This window comes from Trachurus trachurus (genome assembly GCF_905171665.1).
Source record: "Trachurus trachurus genome assembly, chromosome: 14".
NCBI lineage: Eukaryota > Metazoa > Chordata > Actinopteri > Carangiformes > Carangidae > Trachurus > Trachurus trachurus.
Window position 1 is genome coordinate 6,990,370 of NC_139903.1, and position 24,286 is coordinate 7,014,655.

Sequence of the window (24,286 nt, forward strand, 5' to 3'; positions counted from 1 at the left end):
TGAGAAACGTTAACAGCCAGGACCAAATGAAGCAGGTCTCCCATTAGAGCCTGGACCCCCAACCTCACCCCCCCACCCCCATCCCATGCTGGATGTTGTGGTTTTTAACACGTCTACATGTTTATTGACACTTGTTGTGATGAAATGTTGGGCTAATGGTTGATCACTGGATCATATGACTTGGTGCCATGATGCTCACCCTCTCTCTCTCTCTCTCTCTTTGACCTCCAGCAGTGAAAGGTCCTCATATTGCAACTATGGGTGGACGGAGCAGGACGGCCTTCCTGTGTCTGGGAGCGTGCTTGCTTGTCGCCAACAGCGTACTGGGTGGGAAAAGGTAAGAACAAACTTCAATTCACAAATGCACATGTACCTGTTTGTTAACCTTGTATGATTATAAATGTATGTAGTCTGGGTTTGGCGCCTTATGGAGAGTCTGAGGTCTGCTGGATGCTTGCAGAGATCAAGGTCTCGTTGGGACATGTGTAATTAGGCTTTGGTGACATTTGGGGACAACATGTGAAGACCACACACACACTGCATTGGGCAAATATATTAAATGCAGTGTGCTGGAGGAGGACAGTTGTCTTCAAACGCTGGTGTCAGTGCTTTGCCAAATGGTCAGCTGGTTAAAACATATGTTAGTAGAATCAGTCGGTCAGCCAGCCAAAGAGGCATCCAGTGGGACAACTGCAGAGATGATATTCAGTCTTCAGCCGATTCCTTGGTTTACTGGGTTACACTCTTCCAGAGCAGATTCAGTGTGGTTGTAACTGGGGCATCCCCACAGGACACCTCCATGCCTATAATTGCGTAGCGGTAATAAGAAGTGCAATGCAGAGGGAGAGGAGATGAAGAGCCAAAATAGACACCATCCACATTATCATAGTGTTAGACTCTTTTGGTTCACTAGCCTTGTGGGACAACATCTCCACTCTCGTGGTCTCAGTTCTCGGTCCTGGGCTATGTACAGTAGACGATGTGTGTTGCACCGTGATATTTGGCACAGATTTGTGCACGTTTTTTTGACAGTGGCTGCGGGGATGCTGGGGTCGATGTACAGACACAGTTCTCAATGTCAACACCGATGTGTCAGATGACACCACAGCAGAGGCAGGGGAACGGAGAGAGGAAGAAGGTGGATGATTGGATGCGAAATGACAGCAATCAGATCCACTGCCATGTGAGCTGCAACTGCATTAATCCCAACATGATTCAAATATTCGGCAGCCATTAACGTGCAGCATACCTCACAACATCACAACCTGACTCCACTCCTCGGATTGCATAAACATGCAGGCCGGTCAAAACATCCACAATTACAAGTAGAACAACAACAACAGCACAGAAGCAGAATCCTGTTCATCTGAGCCGGTCCCACTGTGGTTCTCGTGGAGAATCCTGGAGAGACCTGGGCGATCGGGCTTTTCTGCACGGTTGAATAATTCAGTGGAACTGTCACAGACAGTTGTCCTCAGTGGCGATGTCTTGAGATGGTCCAGCTTGCTTCTCTCTCTCGGTGACAACAGCTACGCCACAGAAACACACATCCATACAGTGCACGGTGCATGTTTCAGTCAACGCGCCGTGGGCACTCACACACACACACACACACACACAGATGGAACGTGCCCCATTTTAAATTTATGATGCACTGCGCTGTGTCATGATTGCACACTGATTGGATCAAATTGATTAATTGCAGTTGTAGCTCAGGTTTGAGATGTACTGAGTGGCAAATGGAGGGTCTGATTTACAGAGTGTGATGTGTCGCACGTTGAGCACATCACAGAAAATGTAAAAAAAAAAAAAAGTACTGATTACTTCACTGAGGAACTGTCACCGCAAAGTGCAAAGCAATTATCACCCAAAGATTTACTGTATAATCCAGTTTCCCTTCTTGAAGTCAAATGGGGAATCACACACACGTATTGTTCCATACACACCTTAGGGGATTTCAACAAGACACGGTAATCAGGAGGACCAAGCACACTGCTACAGTATGTTGCCAATGAGAGAAATTGCCTTATAATTAGATATCCGAAAGACGGGAGAGAGAGAGAGAGAGAGAGAGGGAGAGGGAGGCAGAGAATGAGAGAGGGAGACGTTGGCAGAGTGAGTGTGAACGGCACTGTTGCTGTTCAGATGACCTGTAGATGGGGATGGTGTACAATGTTTTATGAGTAAGTGGCCTCTGGCTGATAAACATGTGTATTCTTCCACAGCACCTTTCCCCTCTCCATTTTCTTCTCTTTTCTGGGGCATCCACCCCTAACCCCCCCACCCCCCACCCCCCGCCACCACCCACATCCCCCATATATACTGTTATGTTAAAAAATGATATGTGCTATATTATCCAATTCAATCCTGTATTTAAAAATGAATCTTCAGTATCTTGATTTGAGGTGAAATAAAACAGTATCATTAAAATACAAGGACAAAAACTGAGCCAAAATTTTCCATCATTATTTGCACTAATGACTTGTTAGGGTGGATTTTTTTCCTCCTTGTGTTTCTTTTAATTATTGGTGAACTTGCAAGAGCTTGGAGACGAGTTGGCTTGTGTTCTGTGTTGGTGGAGGCCATAACAAGATGACTGTAACCCTCGGGCCAGACCAGAATCTGTTTCAGTGCCTTGCTGTGATTTCGTGGCTTGGCAAAGCCAAAATGCACGTGAAAAGAAAATTGTGCTTTATTTTAAGGCTCAGCTGACATCCCATGGAAGCAATTTTGTTTCCTGTGTTTATATATAATTGACGTCCCAGACCTGAACAAAACAGATTAATTATAGTTTTGTATTTGAGTATTTCCAAAGCTGTTACCTCCGAGACTGACGGAAAACTAAATTGCTCATCACAGTCTGTGCAGCATTGCTTTTTTTTTCCAGTGGCAGATAGATAGAGACTTGTGAATTAAGAGAAATTGGAGGCAGAGAGATGTGCATTAACCCTTTTATACAAATCTATCAGTGACGTGGATGGAGCAGCTTTATTTAGAGAGCCACATGTTTAGCAGTTCACATTGAAAGATAGTCCCATAGTTTGTGGATGTGAGCTGCAGCTCCCCCAGTTTCACTTAACAGCATCCTCCACTTTCCTCAACCTCGCTTTTCTGCCTTTTATCTCCCCCTCCTTCATCTCTGTTATCTCCATCTTTTTTCTCTCTCTTCTTTGTCTTCTCTTTCTAGCTTTTCTTGCATGTTTCTCCAGACGCCACCCACTCCAACCCACCCCACCCCACCCCTCCCCTCCGCCTGCCATCCCTCCTTCTTTTCCTTCAGTCCCGTTCCAGGTCCCTGCTAACTAATCTTGATGACCTCTCCCTCTCCTTGGAGCCATTCAGCTTGCAGAGCTTGTTTCCAAACACTTGCTGTTTATTTAGCGTGAAATCAAGCCAAACGCTATTGGCTGTAAAAAAGAAAGAAGAAAAAAATGGGCGAAAGGATAATTGCTGAGCAGCACACAATGTATTGTTAAGACTTTCATCTGGGTATTATCAGCATTATCACATATGCAATCATATGCATGAATATGTATACAGGCCTGTTTATGTGCACAGACCCTAAGCTTAAAGTACACTGTGCACTGACTGAGGTATGCAAACACACACATGCACACATACAAACTCTCTAAACACTCCTGTCATATGTTGCCTTTATGATACACAGTATAATTAGGGGCTGTATTCCTGATTATGAGTGTGTTGAAATATTAATATATGGAGATGCTGCAAACTCTGCTCTCACAATCCGGCGTTGCTCTAAGCATTTTGTTTCATGTTGTTCAAACAGCACATTCAGCAAGGCCTTTGTGGTCTAAAAGACCGTATTAAGGTATAAATAATGTATCATGATTTCTCTATTCTATCTCTGTGAGATTATTTCTATGCATGGGTCTGTGTGTGTGTGTACCCACACACGTCCTCTGCATTCAAAGTCGTATATCTCAACGATGAGAGTAACTTTAACACATGCAAAATAAAAATAAAGATTTTTTTTTTCCCAAAAGGGTAATACGACATAACTTGGTCTCCTGGGATATTTTCCCTTTCAATCCATCTCTGAACGATCACTTATTTTATTCGTCTTGTATCAAAACGACCTAAAACCTAAAGTGTGAGCTGTAAATTGACAACAACAGCAAAGTGTGTTGGTGTCATACAAGATTTTACAGACTCCTCCTGTGCATTTTCATTTTCACGACGTGATTCATGACTCTGTGCAGCCCGTGCTCTTCAACTGAGATGTCTTGCAAACTACAAAGTGGAGCTCCACTTTTTGCTTTCTTTCTTCTTTTTTTTCTGGTCTTTGATATATGATTCATATTCAGAGGTTTTTTTTTTCTTACTCTTTTGGCAGTTTTGACTGTGGCTTTGGACTCTAGCTGTGACTTTAAATCTTCTCCTTTGCTTTGCCAGCTCTGGGCAGAACGGCATGACAGATGAACAGAAAGATAACACTACAGTGTTCACCAAGATCTTAGACAGCCTTCTGGATGGCTATGACAATCGCCTCAGGCCAGGACTAGGAGGTCAGTAAACCCAAGTCATTCAATGTTTTTTCTCTCTCATGGTGACTGTTTCATTTTTTTTTTTCATTTTATAAATATGCAAATGTGCTGCAAAAGACTTTACACCATCCACAGAGGCCCATCCAAAAGACTTATGGAAGTAGGTTTGCTTCAAGTGTCAGATTTTTGTGAGTTAGTTAAAAGAGAAGATGTACAGATTCATTCTGCACCTGCTGTTTTTGTGAAGCAGTGCATTGTTATGAAGCCACTAGTTGTAATATATGTGTGGGCGACAAATCTCTGCTGTCAACTGTCCATTGTTAGAAAGAGAACACAAAATGGCAGAGAGACCAGGAGACAAATGCAGACATAGAAAATGAGAGAAACAGATAAAGAGAAAGAAATGGAGAATAAAAGTGAAAAGATAGAGGGGGTGGGTGGGGTGGGGGGGCTGTTAATGTGAGAACTGGTGTGTGAAGGACACTGAGGATCAGGCAGTGTGATGCAGCAGGCATCAAACACACAGGCGAATTAAACCTGGCCTGCTACAAGTTCACCAGCCCAGAGGTAGAAATTATGGATTATGATGGCTATCATTCATAAATCATGCTGTCATATTTCAGTTTCAGAATCACAAGGAACGAACCCTCTCTATCACACACACACACACACACACACACACACTGCGCTGGCCCTTCCAAATGAATCCCCAGTGGGCCCATTTCGGCCATCAGTGTTATGGGGCCAGAGTGGCATATTTTCAGTATTACAGCAATGCACGACATGTATTAAGAGATTGAACCAGTGTCCAGGTGATGGAGCTGACACTGAAACCAATAGCAGCAGAAACGGTTATCGACATCCAAAATGAGTTAGGGTCACTTTTTTATGGTGGTGTTTTTATTTTATTTTATTTTTTTATTTATTTTTTATTTCTGGAGTGTGTGTTTGTGTGTGTGTAGATGTGTCTAAGTGTTAAAAATGCTGAATGGATGGGATGCTATAGCCAGGTGGTTTTACATTAACGGGTAGTTAGGTGCTAATGAATGCCACTGATAGTCACTCACTCTGGCAATTTCCTGCTTCAACAGAGCGTGTAACTGAAGTCAAGACTGACATTTTCGTGACTAGTATTGGGCCAGTTTCGGACCATGACATGGTAAGACTCTTCGCCTCTGTAAATGTCACTCCCACCCCTCAACCCCTTGTCTTCTAACCTCCCTGCTCAGGATACAGGAGTCTCCAAAGCTGTAAAATATTTATTTAATTCGACTCATTCCATTAAATACTGATGTGTTAATAAAACTGTCACATGTGCGAAATGTGTTTTCTGGTGCACAGTTCATGATCCCACTTCTACATAAATGCCACCGGTGCTTGTAAATATAACTGCTTGTGACTTTTATGTGCAAACTGAGATACGGTGTTACCACAAACTCTCGAAAGAGACAGCGTCAAATATTTGTTTGCTCATCTCGTATAAGGAGAATAATTTTCTTCAAAACTATCCACAGGCTGTTCCATCTCTACGAAGGAAATATAGAGCTAAGAAACATTTACATCGAGGTTCAATACATCACATTTTCCTCGTTTTTCAATATGAAACCTGAGAAAAAAGCTGCAGGCTGTTCTGACGCGAGCATCTGATCTTTACTCCGAGCACCGGAAACCAATTAAACTCATCCAAATGTCTCGCTGCCTCGCTTTTACCACTTCAAAAAAAATAAAAAATAGACTCCTGTTAGACGCATGTGAAGTGTGTGTACTCCACTTGACATAATGTCAGTTAATTGCACTGGCCGACATGCGAGTCAGGACTGTTCTGCTGCTGCTGCGTCGAGGCCAGAAGGAAGAGCTGAGGAACATTTTCTCTATCTCTCAGCCTTTCTCCATCCTCTTCCATTACCTTGAAGCTCTGTTTCAGCTCAAGCTAATTATCTTACGCGGGTTGAGTGGAAAGAGGGGGGAATGAGAACAAAAAAAAAGAAAAGAAAGAAACAGGCTGCACAGTAATTTTTACTGGCTCCCTTTACTCTGCTGGGCAGTCATGTGGAACCATTAAAATCTGCTCTCAGCTATAGTCATAAGCTGCCTTCACAATGAAATGTCCTCCTAATTTCGTGTCCAGCTCTTCCTTTTTGTGCCTGGTGCAATTTAGATTACTGAGCAAAGAAGTTCCCCCAAAGATAAATGCTAACAATAGCCATTTTTGGCACTTACCTAACAATGCAACGCCAAATGACCAAATACCAAATGGTCTTTCATTTGCATATAGCACATTAAACTGGAACTAAAATGCAAGAAAATGGGAATGCAACCACATATACTGTATTACTATGTAAAAGAAAGAGCAGAATTACTCTACTCTGACAATGAAGCCATTCAATGGAGGACATACCAGCCAGAAAACCATGCACGTCCATCCACTGCATCCTCCATGCCAAAGCCTTTAACATGAGGAGACAGTTACCAGCAGGGAAACTAGGCCAAGAAAGTCAAAGTGACACCAGGAAGAAAAAAAAAGGGTGAGAAGAGAAAATAAGGTTGGATTACTCAGCATCTTCCCCATGTAGGAGATAAAGGTAGAAAACTGCTGCAGGGTGGAGATCTGCTTCTCAATCTTTACCCCCTCTCTTCTTTTATTAACTTATTTTTCTCTGCCTCCAACCGTCCACCTGTAGGAGTACACCATTGATGTCTTCTTCAGACAGAGCTGGAAGGACGAAAGACTAAAGTTCAAAGGCCCCATGGCCGTGCTGCGTCTCAACAACCTGATGGCCAGCAAGATCTGGACGCCTGATACCTTCTTCCACAACGGCAAGAAGTCGGTGGCCCACAACATGACCATGCCCAACAAGCTGCTGCGAATCACAGAGGAGGGCACGCTGCTGTACACCATGAGGTAGGCTGCTGCTGCACCACGTCACTGCTGCACCGGTGCAACAACAACAGGAGGATTTCTGAGCCAGTGGGAGATTAAAATGTTTTTTTGAATTTACAGGAGAGGCAGAGACCTTGTGTCGTTTTAATACCAGCGCACGGCATTTGTTGAAGAGGAAGAGAGGCTAAGGGAACATTGGATATATATTATCTGGACCTAAATTATTAATAAGTGAAGAATGGAGATAATTAAAAATATACATTTTGTCTCAGAAGAATCATATCATAGGTAACCTCTCTGAGGTGTACTGCTACTAACTTGTTTATCTGTAAATACCAGTAGATTTATACTTTTATTCCCATCTAGTTAAACTATTTATCGTTCTTTAAGCATTATGGCTCCATTTATAAGTCTTGTGTGTCACATATTGTACATCTTTATTACAATTTGTGATTTTTTCCATAGTAGTGCTTAAAGGAAAATCTGTTTTATTCCACCATGATTAATCACAGTGGGGATGCTACGTGACGGCTGTGAGCAGGAAGATAAGGTGTACGAGTATCTGAGCTGAGTTCAGAGGAGGGTGGGGGTGGGGTGTGTGTGTGTGTGTGTGAATAAGATCCTTAAAGACAGTACAAACTGTGACACACACACCACAGAGTGACGCCAGTGTGAGATGCCTGCGATCGTAAAGCATTTGTTTTAGCATGTTTACTAGCAGGGGGGAGGGGGCAGCGGCGGAGCCCATATTGCTGTCACAGATGAGCGAGATGAGGGATGGATGGGAGATTAGTGTGTCACGGGTGACCTGACATGCTGTTTGTCACCAAGCTGTCAGGAAATAGAAACCCACAGTGGAGGGGACCGGAGCGTTTTCAAAAAAAGTAGCTGCACGTTTGAGTTGGACTGAATCTGGAAATAATGTTACATCATCATCATCATCATCATGTTCCCAGTGGCTCACTGTGCTTCCTCTAGCTTGTCTCCTGGATCTCTACATGCTGTGTGTTTTTTTTTCCCTCGCTGCTGTTTCTTTTTTTCTGATGCACTCTCCACACCTGTGTGACTCTCTGCAGGCTCACAGTCAGAGCAGAATGCCCCATGCACCTGGAAGACTTCCCAATGGATGCCCACGCTTGTCCACTCAAGTTTGGCAGCTGTAAGTGGCTCTGCGCTCAAACACAATCCAACATACGTGCACGACGTAAACGCTCACGAACACACCACACTCACACACACATACACACACGCTGTACACAGACGCGCCTCTGACACGCTGTCACTACCTCATCCAACTGGAAGCTCGACCCCAGCACCGGCCCCTGATAAGGAATGACAGTGTGGTAACAGCTGTTCTCCCACAGGGCCTGTCCTCCACGGCCCCTCCGGTCTCCCCTCATTCAACCCTGCCAGGCCCTGCAAGACCCTGGCAGCCATGTAGCACACAGACCTGTGTTTATCCAAGGCACAGCTCTCTGTAATATTTCCAGAGCATCACACCAGCTGCTCACCGCTGACAGCTACCCCTACTCTGCATCATCCTTGAGAAGACATAACAAGAGATAGAATGATGGAGGGTGGAGACGAGAATAGAGAAAGGGAGGGAGGAGAAGGAGGGGAGGGGGGGAAACACTAAAGGCGAGAGAGAGTGAGAGAAAGCCAGAGCAGAAAAACACGGCAAATGCGAAACAGAGACGTCACCGTGTGTCTGTGCCATCCTTCAGACAGCTGCACAGCGTGAGTGAGAGGACCGAGCCTCAACCCCCCCTTTAAATTGAACTCACTCCCTAAATATTTCAGTGATGAGCTCTCTTCCTTATGCTGCAGTCTGCAGTCGAGCCATCCTTTTCCTCTGCAGTGGTCGAGCAACACCGCAGCTTTGACAGGTTGGGTGGCCGGAGGGAAGGAAAGACTGAGTTGGCTGTTTTAAGGTCACGTTGTCCTGTTGTGATGTTGTTTGTTTGTTTTCTTATGAGCTTAGAAGTGACACAATGTGGCATCACGTCGCATCACGTGATCAAATGAGGAAATATTTGACAAGAAACAACAATATACCTGGGGAATAAAAATTGATGGGATTAAAGAGAAGAGATGAGTCTAGTAGGCGCTGCTAACAAGGTGAAAGAAAGGGATAACATGCTTAAATGGCAAATGAGACAAGACAGGTAGAACTGGGATGAGAGAAGATGTGAGAAGACGAGATGAGACAAAATGAGACGAGGGCAAACACAACTCAAGGAATTTAGTGGAAGACCTAATTCCAGATTTGACTCTCTCTCTCTCTCTTTTTTTTTTTTTTTACCTGGCATCCCGAGCAGCTCCAAAAATACAAACCTTGAAGGCAGAACATGACGAGAGACAACCAGCAGCAAAATAATTTATGACTTTTCACTCTGTTCTTCCTCGCCAGATGCCTACACTCGAGCAGAAGTGGTGTATGTGTGGACCAGAGGGGCTGCCCAGTCTGTGGTGGTGGCAGAGGACGGCTCCAGATTAAACCAGTATGATCTGATGGGTCAGAGTGTGGATTCTGGTGTGGTGCAGTCCAGCACAGGTAGGCGTCACACAATCTTAATTATAGACTTAACTGTGAAATAAATGGATGTTTTCAAGGGCTCGATATAAACACTGTTACGTAAAACATCCTCATTATCATCCATCATTCATCAACATACAAATGAATGGTTTGAAACTGCACATTTTGACTGTATCAGTTCATCTGCAACATCACTGGTACTTGGTTTGTTGCTATACAAATGACAGCCTATGTCCCAGATTCATTATTTCCCTACTGGCCATTATGTCTTTTTTTTCCACCTCCTCCTTTTGGTCCATTGATACTGGCAAAAATTAGTGACAGTATAAAATGGGTGACCTGTTTGCAGTGACGCTTGCTGCAGGCACATAGTAACGTTGTTAATCTGCCCCAATGCACCTTTAGCTTCACCAGAAACCACTTCCCAGGACATTATATATATGTATAAATCCCAAGCATGATTGAATAAGCTATGTCTATGTTGATGCTAAAATGCATCACTCTATTACTCTATTTTTATTTGTTGCAGAGGAAAACCTCCACATCAACATATTGTTATAGTCAGATTAAACCCCCGTGCTGCTCCTCTGGCTGTCATATTCCCTCTGAGACTGAGCCTGGATGCTCTGATGAAATGGATCATGTCTGGGTATTGAGTTTGTTGACAAATGACGCTTATAACTGCACCAATAAATCTCAACTACAATAAAACCAAAGGCCGAAAAACAACAAACCATTTAGAAAAAGAAAAAAAAACACACCAAAAGCGAAGGTAGAACAGATGCCCTAACTGTATATGTTTTAAAGATGTAACATTTATCTATGAATTCACTCTGACTTTCTGACTTGTTTGCCGACCACAGGAGAATATGTCGTGATGACAACCCACTTCCACCTGAAGAGGAAAATCGGTTACTTTGTGATCCAGACTTATTTACCCTGCATCATGACCGTCATCCTCTCCCAAGTGTCTTTCTGGCTCAACAGAGAGTCCGTCCCTGCCAGGACTGTGTTTGGTGAGTCGTCTTCCTTCTACTTCAGCCTCTTCTTCTTCTTATTCTTCTACTCTTCTCAGCATCTAGAGGTAGAGAAATGAATGCATCACCACAAGGTCTCAAATCTGTGCTTGGAAAATTGATGTGGAATATACGGTACACTCAAGTGGGATTTTATTATGTAATCAAAAGTAATTATTCTAATACAACAGTCCTGCAATGAATGAATTCTACCTTCATGAAGGTTGTAATTTACAAGTCAGTTCTTTATTAAAACTGGCGGTTGACTGTAGGATCAGGCTCTTGCTGACAACCACAGTGGTCCTGAGCGAGACATTAAACATAATGGGCTCCTTTAAAATTCTGTTTGGATATAATAAAATGGGAGAGAAAAAAAACTCCCTTTAAATGAACCAAATACAAATGCAGCCTCTTCATGCCATAATTATGCCACAATTATATATGATATTATGAGGTGACCGCACAATAGCTGTTCTATTTCCTGTAGTGATGCAATAACACATCTCCTGAATAACAGAAAAAAAAAGTTGTGTTATATAATATAATTTAGCCTATAATAAATGTAGCAGGGTTTCAAATGTTTAAATTGTGATTTGAAGGCTGGTTAACCCCTGATTATATGATTAATGAGGTGGTATGACCGTACATTATTGCATATTGATTGATATGGTTATTAAAGGGTGTTCTCATAGAGTAGCTATTTGATTTTTTAAATTTATTTAAAGCTATAGTGCGTAACTTCTGTCGACCCCTCGAGCAATTCAGCATTATTACAAAAACACAACTGGCACTTCCACGCCATGTCTGGCAGTACATGAATGTCGGCACTGGCAGGCGAAGGATAATCATCTGTTGGCTGAAGCTGTGGTCACATACTACACACGCACACACACAATAAAAGTGGTGAATATTCCTGTTCTCTTCCGGTATATGTGAGCCAAGGGGTGAATAAAAGTGGAGCATGTGGAGTCAACAAAAGGGTCGGCACTTCACAGTAATTTCCTCTACGTGTGGTGAGCAGTGAGTGGAAACTACCACGGCGTCCCGGCACCATGATTTGTTAGTGTACACAGCCAGAGTGCAAAGCTATTAGCTTACCGGCTAACAAAGCTAACTCTGTCGGTCTGATGTAGTATCAGCTCCTCGTACCACATTGAGAAGCTCTTCATAGTCTGATGTAATCCATGTTGTTGACGAGGGAGCGAACGTTTGCTACCATGAGTTTAGGCACTGTTAGCTTCTGTGGATTACCACGTAGCCCGTTGCAGACACCTCCTAGCTTGCCCCGGTTAGGCGCTATGTTGTTGTATGCTACAGTCTTTCCTGGTCCTTTACGGCGTAGAAGCCCGAGCTGCCCAGCACAATCTTTGTCGCACATTCTGCTTCTGAACCATTGCTGTGTCTCAATTTGAATACTTCCGTACTTACACTTAACTATTTTGGGTTTGTAAATCACACTGACTGAGTATGGCAAAATGCAGTGCACTCATAACGGTCAGAAAGTTGAGTACGGAACAATGGACACTTCCCACCCTCAATGATCGCTATCTTGGCTACGTAGTGGAATACAATACATATATGTAAATCAACATACTGGTAGGCCAATGTTTTCCGCCAGTAAGTGGAGCCGGCTGACGTGGAAGCGTAATCTCCACCTTGCATCAAATAGGCGGCCTCGACAAGCAAAAAAAGCACAAATAAGGCGTTCATTTTTGCTAATTGAAATCACAAACACAACAAGCCGGTAGATGTGTTGACAGGCATCAATAGCGGTCCAAAATAAACTGATATTGGCAAGCACGGTGATCGTTCTGGTAAATTCTGGTAAGTGCACAATGATTTCGATTTAACTGTCGAAATTCACGCACTACAGAAGTAAGTACATAGTGTACCTATAGTATACTACATGACAGTGTATACTCATGAAAGTATTTGAATTGAGACACAGCTCACGTCTTGGGCGCTACTTCATGTTGTCGGCATTGGTTCTACCTGTTGCTAGGAGACTATAACTGCTCCTCCTCACCCCTCCCCTTCCTGTCGTGAGGTAAAACGCATCATTTCCTGTGCACCAGCGTGGGACAGTGGCCTGTAAACAGGAAATTCAAAACAACAAATACTAAAGAATACCACGGGAAGTTTGTGTGGAGCTGTTCGGTTGAATCAGTGTTGTGTTATCACATCTATTAATGGCTCCATATGCAACGGACATTTAATGGACAATTAGCTTTGGATTCAGCAGATGCGACAGTGGAAAAATGACCCTGAAGTGCAGCTTTATTTTTGCTCTGACCAAAAGATTTCTGTTCAGTAAAAATGTTTTATTTGCAAACAACACATTTGAATTTGGTTACACAAGAAAAGCCTTCAGTGTGGGGGAGGCTGCTTCTGAAGAACAGGCCGGGGTTATCGGGTTCGTCGCCTCATGATACATGATGAGTACTGAGTTTGAGGATTTGAGTAACAGAGAAAAGCAGAGTGTTGTGTTAACTTGACACTGTAGAAATATCCTCTGATGTGGGCAAAGATAAAGATTCATATAGTTCAACATTTTAAGAATGTTTTCTTAGATGAGAACTGGAGCCTCATTTAATTATTACTAACACAGCATTATGGACTAGAAACTGTGGGAGAGAGTGAGTTCAAAGCTGCCAACACCTCTACATCTTACTAATTAACATGCTGCATCTCGTTTGTGTGATGTTTTCACAAAGGACAAGAAGCTGCAAAAAATGTCTTTTTAAACTTTCTTGGGCTTTGGACTTTTCTGCCGGTTGCTGGGCAACCTCACAGCGATGACAGAGGGCTATAGATCTGCTTGTCTAAGTCTTGGCAAGAAAGCTAAGAAGCTTATTTGCCAAAAATGTCAAAATATTCCTTCAAAGGATATTCATTTGTTTCACACATTCAGTCCAAACTTTATTGTACAATATTTTTTCCATTTTATTTTAGTCCATGTTGTTCATTCGCTGCACTGACGAAGTGAACAGGAGCTTTAATCATTTGTGTTTGGCTGCAGTGGAATTTCAGGCGCAGGGCTCAGTGTGAATTGAGATTTACGTGCTCTGAATATGTGTGTGTCTACAAGTGTGTTTGTGCCTGCCTGCCTGCCTGTGTGTGTGATGTGTTTGTCACTGTGTGTGTGTGTCGTGTGCATGTGTCTGGGCATGCGTACATGAATCCCTCTGTGTGTGAGTGTGAGTGTGTGTCTGGTGTGTATCTGTCTGTCTGTCACACTGAGGTCTTACATAATACCGCCCAAAAGGAAAGCTTTTGCTAGTCTGCAGCATGCTCAGTAGCAGCACAGCACAGCAGCAGGCTGAATGTCCTTGAGTTACCTCACCCTACTCTTTCTTCTTTTTCCTCTCTCTCTCTCTCTCTCTCTCTCTCTCTCTCTCTCTCTCTCTCTCTCTCTCTCTCTCTCTCTCTCTCTCTCTCTCTCTTTCCGGCTATCTATCTATCTATCTCCCCATCTCTCTCTCTCCTCTCATTCTTCCTATGGATGTCAGTGTCTCCTCTGGCCCACCACTTAAAGAGCTTTCCCTCAAACATTACACAGGCACCAGATTTTGCAGCTCTGCAGTCTCCAACAGGTTTTTTCTACTCTTCCTGCAATGTTTTGGTGTTGGTTTGTGTGAGCTGTGAGTGTCTCCTTATGTGTATGCGCTATGTGTATGTGTGTGTGTGTGTATACCACAGCTTGCTACCTGCGGTGCTTGTCACGTGTCGAGGGGAAATGAGGATGGCCTAGATTAGGTTCAAACAACTATCTAGGGCATGTGTGTGTCCCTCATGCTATCATTTCTGGTTCTGCTTCACAAGATTACATGTGCACGCACGCACGCGCACACACACACACACACACACACACACACACACACACACACACACACACACACACACACACACACACAGTTGAATAACCACATGTGCTTTGCGATGCTGCAACTTCCCAGTATACTAGGTAGGTCATTCATGTGATTAATATGCATCATCTGAGACGGCAGATGAATGAGCCTGTTCTTCAGAGAGGTTACGATGTCAATACCAGTGTAAATGAATCATTAAAAAAGACACAGCAGACAATCAGGATCTTTCATTGCCATCTTAATCCTTGAACTATCATCTACGTCAAAGATTTATGTGGTATATCAAACCATTGTACATGTGTCTGGCACCATTAGGATGAAAGGCTACACTGAGCCGTCTTGTCACAGAAGCTCTTACATTGCTTATATATGCAGGATGTCTTCATTTTGATGACTCATGTGCAAAGATGCAGCCTAAATAACAAGCTACCAGGCAGCAGTCAGAGTAAACGCAGAACTAATGTGTGGCATGTCCATGTGAGATAGAGGTTTATGGTTTATGTTCACCATCACTCTGCACAGCTGCTTCCATTCGTCCTGATTGTGGACTTTATATCACTGTGTTTTCGGATGATTTGCTGCACTTGTAAATCGTGCTCTGGACATTCAGTGACATCATTGACATCAGTGATGTCAGGCAGCTGATGGTTTGGCAGATACACAAACAGCACTGTAGTTTCAGAGACCTTTCACTCCCTAAAACTCACCTCGACATTTCCAACACAGCAGAGCTCAAATTGAATGCAGCCACATTATCCTACAGGCTGACACACATACACCAGACACTGCATTGCTGGATTTTTACCACTTACTGTGCACACAAAAAAAAAAAAGGTTTAATAAACCTCACAGGCAAAATGGTAACCAAACAAGTGCTGGTTTCTTCTGTTTCTCATTAAAGTCTGCCTGGAAAACTAAATAAACATCCAGCACAATGCTTCACATACAATACAAAGGCAAATGGGAATTAATTAAGAGTCCAAACCGAACGTCTTGTCATTCAGTGCTTGTGGTCTGATGGTCAGTCTAAATAATGAAACAGAATTCTTTGATAAATAATGAAATTATTTATAATTTGTCAGAAACACTCATTCCCATGATCATTAATTAGATATTCAAAAACCTATTCACAGCTTAGTTTCTGTGTTTTCATCACAACAACGCGCCCACACTGCGATACTACAGGTGTTTTCTTATTACTACAGATGTGACGGGCTTTATGTTTCCAACACAGACGTCAGGAGCTGACACTGAAGCTCCATTACCATGAACAAATACAGCACTGAAAACAGTTTAAATTACATTATGTGACTATGAAGCACAGCCCCTGCACTAAATCTCTTTCCTAAAGCCTGCCCTGTAGATGAATAGGCAATTTGAAAACACAGCAGTGGGTAGAGTTATCTTATTTATCATTGTGCCGATTAAGAGGCTGATTAGTTTATAGCTAGTTCGGCGTAGTGGAAAACTGTTGGCAATTTATTTATTTGCAGTCCAAATGAAAAGCAAAAGGAAACAGGCAGTGATGGTGCTGATATGGTGCTCGCTCTCTCTCTCTCTCTCTCTACTGCCTCCCACTCTCCCCACCCCCCACCCTCCTCTCTCTGTCTCTAAGCTGACAGGGACAGCAGTGCTCAGAAGATTAGCTCACTTCCCTCTCTCCTCTTTAAGAGCGATTGGCTGGGTATTTATTGGTTCTCCCATGATGCTGTTTAATGTATCTGCTCATTAAGGAATAACACCTAGTGTGTGTGTGTGTTTGTGTGTGTGTTTGGGCCTGTATGCACTGGGGTTTGTTTGTGTATGTTCACAAATGTGGAGCATGTGTATGAGTCAGTGACTGTGTTTCTTTGCTACATGTGCACATGCGTTTTGTTTGCCAGTGGGTGCTCATAAATTCATGATTACTAGCTGACAACACTGTAGGCAGTGCTGCCATGTACTGTGTGTGTGTGTGTGTGTGTTTGGTGTGTGTGTGTGTGTGTGTGTGCCATCACAGCTGTGGTGCCAGCACAGCCATTTAATTCACCTGTCAATCAACGTGTCAATTTGTTTTTTTCTATTTATGTAAATCAAAGGTGACGTAGTGATGCTGAAGGTGATGTGTGTCCGACCCCACCCTCCATCTCTCTCTCTCTCTCTCTCTCTCTCTCTCTCTCTCTCTCTCTCTCTCTCTCTCTCTCTCTCTCTCTCTCTCTCTCTCTCTCTCTCTCTCTCTCTCTCTCTCCTCTGAGGCTTCAGTTATTGATAAAGCATGAATAAATGAGCAGCTTGAGCACAGTGGAGATGTTGATAGACATCCAACAAAGACAGCAGCTTCACTCCTGGGACTGGTTGAGGGGAAAACAGAAAGTTGTTTGACAATTCCCTGAACAACTCTGCTTCTCATTCATCAACAGTCTTTAGGGGGGAAGCAACACAAATGTATTATTGTTATAAAACCCATCTGATCACCAGCACTATCATTTAATGGCACAAATACTAAAAATGATATGTAGAAGCTGGGGGAGCCTTTCTTTTAAAATTACAATTCATTTGCATCAGTGTTGTTTTAGACTTTAGACAGTTCAGCATTGATAGTAAATGTTCACACTGAGAATATTTCACTAAATCTAATGTTTTATAGCTTTAGGCGGCACAGAGGAAATGGTTGAAGGTTTGAAAGAGACGCATGATAAACTCGACATGGAACATGCTGACACTCAATATATGTATGTATGTATCTCAAACCTCCCCTAATATGTGGTGCAGTCAAAGGTTAATTAAAAATCTGCAGTGTGCACCACATTTAGAGAAACAGTTGATTCAGAAAAAGAAAGGAAAAAAAAGTCTGGAGGGTCTTTTAAAAGCTTCAGCTGAGGATTTGCATCTTTAGCAGATGTGCATTATCTGCAGTGTCCTTGCTCAGGTGTGATGATGCGTAGTACCACGTAACAGTTCATAAAAAGCAGCTCATTGACAGCAAGGCCATCTTTAACGCTCAGCCCTGCTACAGGATGTAAGTCACACATAAAAAAAGAGAGGATGTATTCTTTGAGCGGGCGAGCGAGCGAGCGTCCCACTTCACAATGTACTTTTGACCTCGTCCCACATTTTGATTGTCATGTTTTATTGGTTGCCTACTCAGTCAAAACATTGTCAGAGGCAAATTTCTGTCTGGAACCAGAGAGCGTGAGAGGAGAGGGAGAGAGAGGGAGAGAGAGGGAGAGAGAGGGAGAGAGAGGGACAGCACAGCCATTTTTCCTGTAGGCCCCCCCTCTCTCTTTCTCTCCCTCTCTCTCCATCACCAACATTTGTCTGCGGTTTGGCTGCGATCCAGAGGCTGAGCTGTACATTTTACATTTTTTACTCTCTGGATTGAGATTTGGTCAGATTAGCAGAAGGGGGGGACGTCAGTCAGAAACCAACCGTTGCAAACTATACATCATCAGGAAGATCAATAATATATATTCATAATAACGATAAGGAATGACTTTGCACCTAATGCTGAAATATTGTTTGACCTTAAAGGGTAAAAATAAAGTTGAGGAGAAAGAGGCTCTTATTTTATCTTTAGCTGCGTCTGGAGCAATTTATTTTCTAATCTGTCGGCCCAGAGAGGCAGAGAGTGATTACCCTGATAGACAGTAAATCAAATTCTATAAGTTTTAACTTATTGGGTCGGAAACCTATTAAAAAAGTGAAATATTTTTCTATCCAAAACTGCACATTTGGACTGTTTACCTACACGCTGTCACATCAAACCCCCTCCTTCCCCCGAGGCAGCAACCATCACCACACCACCTTGAAAACTTGTCGGCTTCACCTTGTCGTTCATCACCAAAGCCTCCAAATTAGTTTCCTCACACCATCACTCTCTATTCTGACTTGTTTTGTTTTGTTTTGTTTTTTTACTGTATGTGTGTATTTGCAAGTGAGTCTGCAAACAGAGGCAAAAAATCTTGTTAGAAGATATGTATCATATAAATCAAGTGTCACTGCTTGTGCACACTGAGCTAAATTGAGTGGAAGGGACTCTCCAGAATTGAGTTACTCCACTATTAATCCAGTTAGAAGTTTCCAGATCAGTGACTTTGTTCATTAACAGCCTTCAAAGCCTCCAGTCTATTAGTTACAACATGTCAAATGGAGTCGTTTAAAACCAGCTCTGGAGTCGTGTTTTAATGAGTCAACTTTCCACTGTTTCTAAATGATCCTTAAGTAGAACCGTCACCGAGCAGAGCAGACACAAAGGGGGGAGGGGAGGGAGAGGGTCGTCTGAGCTGACCTCCTTGTTAACACACACATAGGTAGATACATGCACACACCAACCACAAATGCACACAACAAAGCAAACCAACACTTAGTGAGATTTTTTCTTCTTCTTTTTTTTTTTTTTTTTAGAAAGGCCCTTCTTTTTTTTTTCGTTCTGTTTCTCTTGTGGTATTAAGACGCTGGAGGAGTTGGAAGACTTGTTTCCATGACAACGGAGCTTGTCAAACGCTGCAAAGTGTATATGATTCCAAGCACCGGGGCGCCTTTTGTGAGGACTTGTGTAATACCCAGTGGTGCTGCCTTCATCCTCCTCCACAAAATTAACTAATTTACTGGCGAACAAAATACCTGACAGATCGACACCACACTGCTGCCGCACGCCCGTCCCTCCGTCCGTCCATCCACGCTCCCTCACCTCACCCTCTTTTATCTTCTTCCTACTGATGCATCCCACGTGGACCATATGCCTGCTCACACGTATTTATGTTATCTAGTTCTTCTCCGTCACAGTTGTCCCTTTTGAATGCTTAATTCACGTCCCTGGTCCCCCTCCATGTCCATGTCGCCTCCGTAGCTCTCAGCACCGTGGCAATGAATGTGAGGTGTCGCCATTTAGCGCTCCGGCACCTGCTGAGGCCATAACAACACACGGTCGCTGGCAAAGCCACTTTACGCTGGCCGTTCTCCAACGCAGAGTGTTTTGGCTCCTGCCTCATAAGCAGCGAGATGTTGATGTTGATGTTGGGCTCCACTGGAAGTCTCCAGACCCTGTTCTCTAACCTAAAGATCAATCAACTGTTCACTTGTCATAGATTTCTTTTTTTTTCTTTTTTTTGTATTGGATGTGTGTGTTTTTTCAATCCTTAGAGGAAAACAAATGTAAAGCAACACACTTTTCCTCACAGCTTTATTTCGCCGGTACAAATGAGCTGTACTGTATATGAAAATCTGGTATGAATACTTGACTAAGCATCACTTAATATTTTCATATCTCCTGCTGCCATGCATCCCCGTAACAATGCATCAACAAACCGCTCAATGCCCTACTTAGCAGTGGGTGAGGTGCAGAACATGGTCATGTGGCTTTTATGGCATCGCACAACAGCATTAATACACTTACTGTCGCTTACAAATGGCTGCTGTGTTTTGTATCTCCGTCTCTGACAGTGGCTTCTTTTTTATTCTTCTTATGTGTTGTGTTGTTGGGATGTGAGTGTGACACTTTCATGTGAAGCAGTCGTTCGTTTTTTTTTCCGTTTGTTAACGTCGTGTCGGTGCCAAGTGTTTTGACGGTGACGAAGCAGGTGTTCCCGCTGATTACTTGTGTGTCCTTTTTAATTGAGTTAAACCAACCATCTATCTGGGTTCGTGTTTTATTGAAGCAATGCAGATTACAGCTATACATTACTTCAGAATAAATAACTCTGACCTACTTATTTGTTACTCCCTGCGGAGCCGTAATGAACAGCAGAAATGTATGACCACGCAGCCTGTGTACCTACTACACAGATCCAGTAAATCATCCATCAGAGGTGTCTGGTTCGGTTATGGCTAATGACAAATCATTTATATAGCTCTGACTAATGAGAACATAATAATCGTCCTTTATGCTTCATGTCACAGCACCAGAGTCAGCGGTGCCAAAACCATGTGAAAAGAGAGTGGGAGGATGAGGAGTCCGTGATTCATCTGTTAACACTTCACCAGAACTGAGATGGAAGGAGAATTCATAATACTGAAAGGAAACTGTAACATCTCAGGGACACAATAGCAGGAACACTTTACAGTAGAATACAATGCACATTCAATCTCCTATCCTCTTGACTCAATAGTAATCTTGTTGATGATTTGATGATGACGCTATTGTAGATGTGTATTTTAAATGCAATGGTTTATAGATCACAAAGGGAAGGGAAAAATTAATATCTGCTTTGTTAAGTCTCGCTTAAGAGTCGCTGCCTCAAACAAACTCCAAAATTAAGGAACTATCAAGTAGAGAAATGTCTAAATTGTCATAAACTCAATTAATTGAACATAAGTAAATTACATTATCAAAGAGAAACAGTGGAAATAAATGGATCCTCACTAGTTCTGACTGAACAGATGTGAAACTGCTTAAAAGGACAAACTATGACCCCGTAAACTGCAAATGAGCCACTGCACATACTATACACTGCCCCCTTATACTATATTTATAGAGTGACCTCAGTTGTCAAATTATAATCTCGTTTTTTTTTTAAGTTTCTGACTGGACGGTTCAAAGTTCAGAAGATTGAGGATTTTAAAGAGGTGAATCAGATCTCACTTCTGCGACAGTGTGTTATGTGTGTGTATCATGAACATGTGAGGTTGTACAGACACATCTCTCCTCCACATGTGTGTGGGAGGGTCCTCTCTGCATATTTTATAGTTTCCCGTTGAAGCCAGCTGTTCTTCACCTCCCTCCACCACAACGGGTGGACTGTTTGCTCCTTGGGCTGATGTTGTTTGGTGTGTAAACATCTGCAGCAGCCTGTTCTGTGATGAGCACCACGTCGTTTGATACGCTCGCTCTGACCCAGTTCCTCTCCTTCCTTCTCTGTGCAGAGTCTCAGCTTCGGCAGCTAGCGTTCGAGTTTGGTGATTTAATTTTCCAAGGGTGACATTTGCTCCTTACGCGAGGACAAAAGCAGGAATTATGTTTTACTTAACACTGGTCAGATTTGGAGAGAAACCCTGTTTTCTGCAGCCATTAATCAGCAGCAGTATCTGTGAGGCCAGCTGCATCTTTCAGCTGCAGCCCTGAACATCTCCACCTCTCTGAGTCTATTAAAAGCTCAGGCTGCAACACTGCATCTGCTCCTATAGATTAACAGGATTCAATTGATTTATGAACACCAAAAAAACTTGACGTCCGCATTATGACGCCCCCAAACTATGCTGCACTGTAGAAAACATCTCAAAATGCACCAAATATTAAACAATAATTAACTTCACTTTCATTCAGCATGACTCGAGAAAATCTTCATGGATGGATTATTTTATAGTGGGTTTCAGATTACTCTATTAAATCTCGTGTCTTCCTTTCATACACTCAAATGTAACGATATCAACTATATGGTTTTATATTCTATACTGATGTTGCCTGTGTGTCTCCCTACAGGAGTGACCACTGTCCTGACCATGACCACACTCAGTATCAGCGCCAGGAACTCTCTGCCTAAAGTGGCCTACGCCACAGCCATGGATTGGTTCATCGCCGTCTGCTACGCGTTCGTCTTCTCGGCCCTCATTGAGTTCGCTACAGTCAACTACTTCACCAAGAGGGGTTACGCCTGGGATGGAAAGAGTGTGGTACCAGAGAAGGTATTTGAGCCCCTCCTTTATTTACAGTTGCTTTACCTACATAAAAATAGAAAATGTTGTAGCATAATATGGCTTGTTAGGCAAATTTATGTTTTCCAGAAAATCCAAAGACTCTTCTAAGTCAGATCAGAAACCAGAAAATAACATTTAAAAGTCATGTACACGACAAAATATTATTCATTTTGCACTGGGAGTTTGCACTTAACAGCTACAGGAGCAGGACCAGGCAGGAACATTAGTTGTTGTCGCCAGCTCATCTCATAGAAAATGCAATTTGAGTAACATGACATGAACATTAATAGTTTAGTGTTCATCTTGTGCTTTCCGCTTCACTTGTCTCTGCTGCAGTTAGCAGCACACTCCTCTGTGATCTGCAGCTGTTTTGGAAATAAATAGAGCTCAGTGTTCATTCTCACACCGCCGACTTTATAATGCTTCTGTTTGCAAAAGGTGTAGATGTGAGAGATTCAAGTTTCTAAGCAGGCTGCTGCTGCTGCTGCTGCTGAACGACACATTCACATTCCCATTCACACCAGCATTGTGTAAAATAACGTATGTCACAGTCAGAGCCTGTAATCTGAACTCTTTATCCTTTTTTTTTTTTTTTTTTTTCAAAATCAGCAAAAGAAGAAGAAGGAGTCCCTGCTCAAGAAGAACAACACCACAGCCTACCCAGCTGCCACTGCTACGGCCTTCGCCCCCAATATTGCCAGGGACCCTGGATTGGCCACGATTGCCAAAAGCGCACCACCACCCCCCACCGAACCCAAGGAGGAGCCCAAGCCCAAACCTCCAGAGGCCAAGAAAACCTTTAACAGTGTGAGCAAGATAGACAGGATTGCCAGAATAGCCTTCCCTCTGCTCTTTGGAACCTTTAACCTGGTCTACTGGGCAACCTACTTGAATAAGAAGCCCAAACTGCAGGGAATGGGCAATAATCCACACTAATCCATGTTTCATTCCTTTTAACTTATTATGACCTGTAATTATTTCATTTTTCTTTCTTATTTCTCCTCCTCAGAAAAAAAAGAGAAAAAAGGTGTTTATTTTCAGACAGACATGGTGTCCATGCTCGTTTGAACTCCCAGTTGTTGCATTGCTTCTATGTTTACCTAAATTTTGAAGATTTTGAAAAAACTAAATAGAGGAAAAAAAGAACGATAACAATACAGACTTTTGAAAGGGTGTTGTTTAGGTCTGGGATGATGCTACTAAGAAAATGCTAATATAAATATATAGCCAAGAGAATGCTATTCTACAACTGCACATAGCCCAACATTGTTAAGGGGCTTTTGTTTGTATGTTTGTTTTCTTGTTCTTATTTATTTGTTTTTGTTAATTTATTTATTTTTTCAATTTTCATTTGATTTGATTTGATTTGAACATGATATCACGGACACGGTAAAAAAAAAAAAAAAAAGGCACTTGTGTATATGCATGGGCGAGACATCTTATCGTTTCTGTTTATTTCTTTGAAAAACAGATCAACATTGACTGATGGCTTAGTTCATTTGATATCAGCAGCAAAATGCTAAACGCTCAGTCTCTGTCAAAATATCTTCCATTCTCAGTAGATGTTTTATGAGATTAATTATGTCATTATTCAAAAAAAATATGTTAGAGTTTCTGCAATAGCAATAAAACATGTCTCAGTGGACACACCGTTTATTTAGGGGTCAAAAAAATATACAAGAATCCAAGAATCATCTCTGTGCTCAGCATTGAAAATATTAATTTCCTTTCACAGCGTTGTAAATATTATCAAGTGTTAGAGATGTCAATATTATGTTTAAGCTTTGCAAAATGTAACTAAAGGGTATGTTTATTGAAAACATGGAAAAGTAAACTTTTTATTTTTATTCGTTCTTGTTTATGAT

The 24,286-nt window shown here is 42.5% G+C and overlaps 1 protein-coding gene across 1 annotated transcript; it reads left to right on the forward strand.

The window, feature by feature from the left end:
• Positions 1–239: 239 nt before the first annotated feature.
• Positions 240–23,357, forward strand: gabra1 (gamma-aminobutyric acid type A receptor subunit alpha1; the record flags this gene model as incomplete). Its single annotated transcript, XM_083987334.1, has 9 exons — positions 240–337; positions 4,417–4,529; positions 5,600–5,667; positions 7,190–7,410; positions 8,466–8,548; positions 9,800–9,943; positions 10,789–10,941; positions 22,207–22,409; positions 23,031–23,357. The coding sequence occupies exons 1-9, from the start codon at positions 258–260 to the stop codon at positions 23,355–23,357; spliced, it is 1,392 nt and encodes a 463-aa protein (XP_083843460.1). The 5' UTR covers positions 240–257.
• Positions 23,358–24,286: the final 929 nt, after the last annotated feature.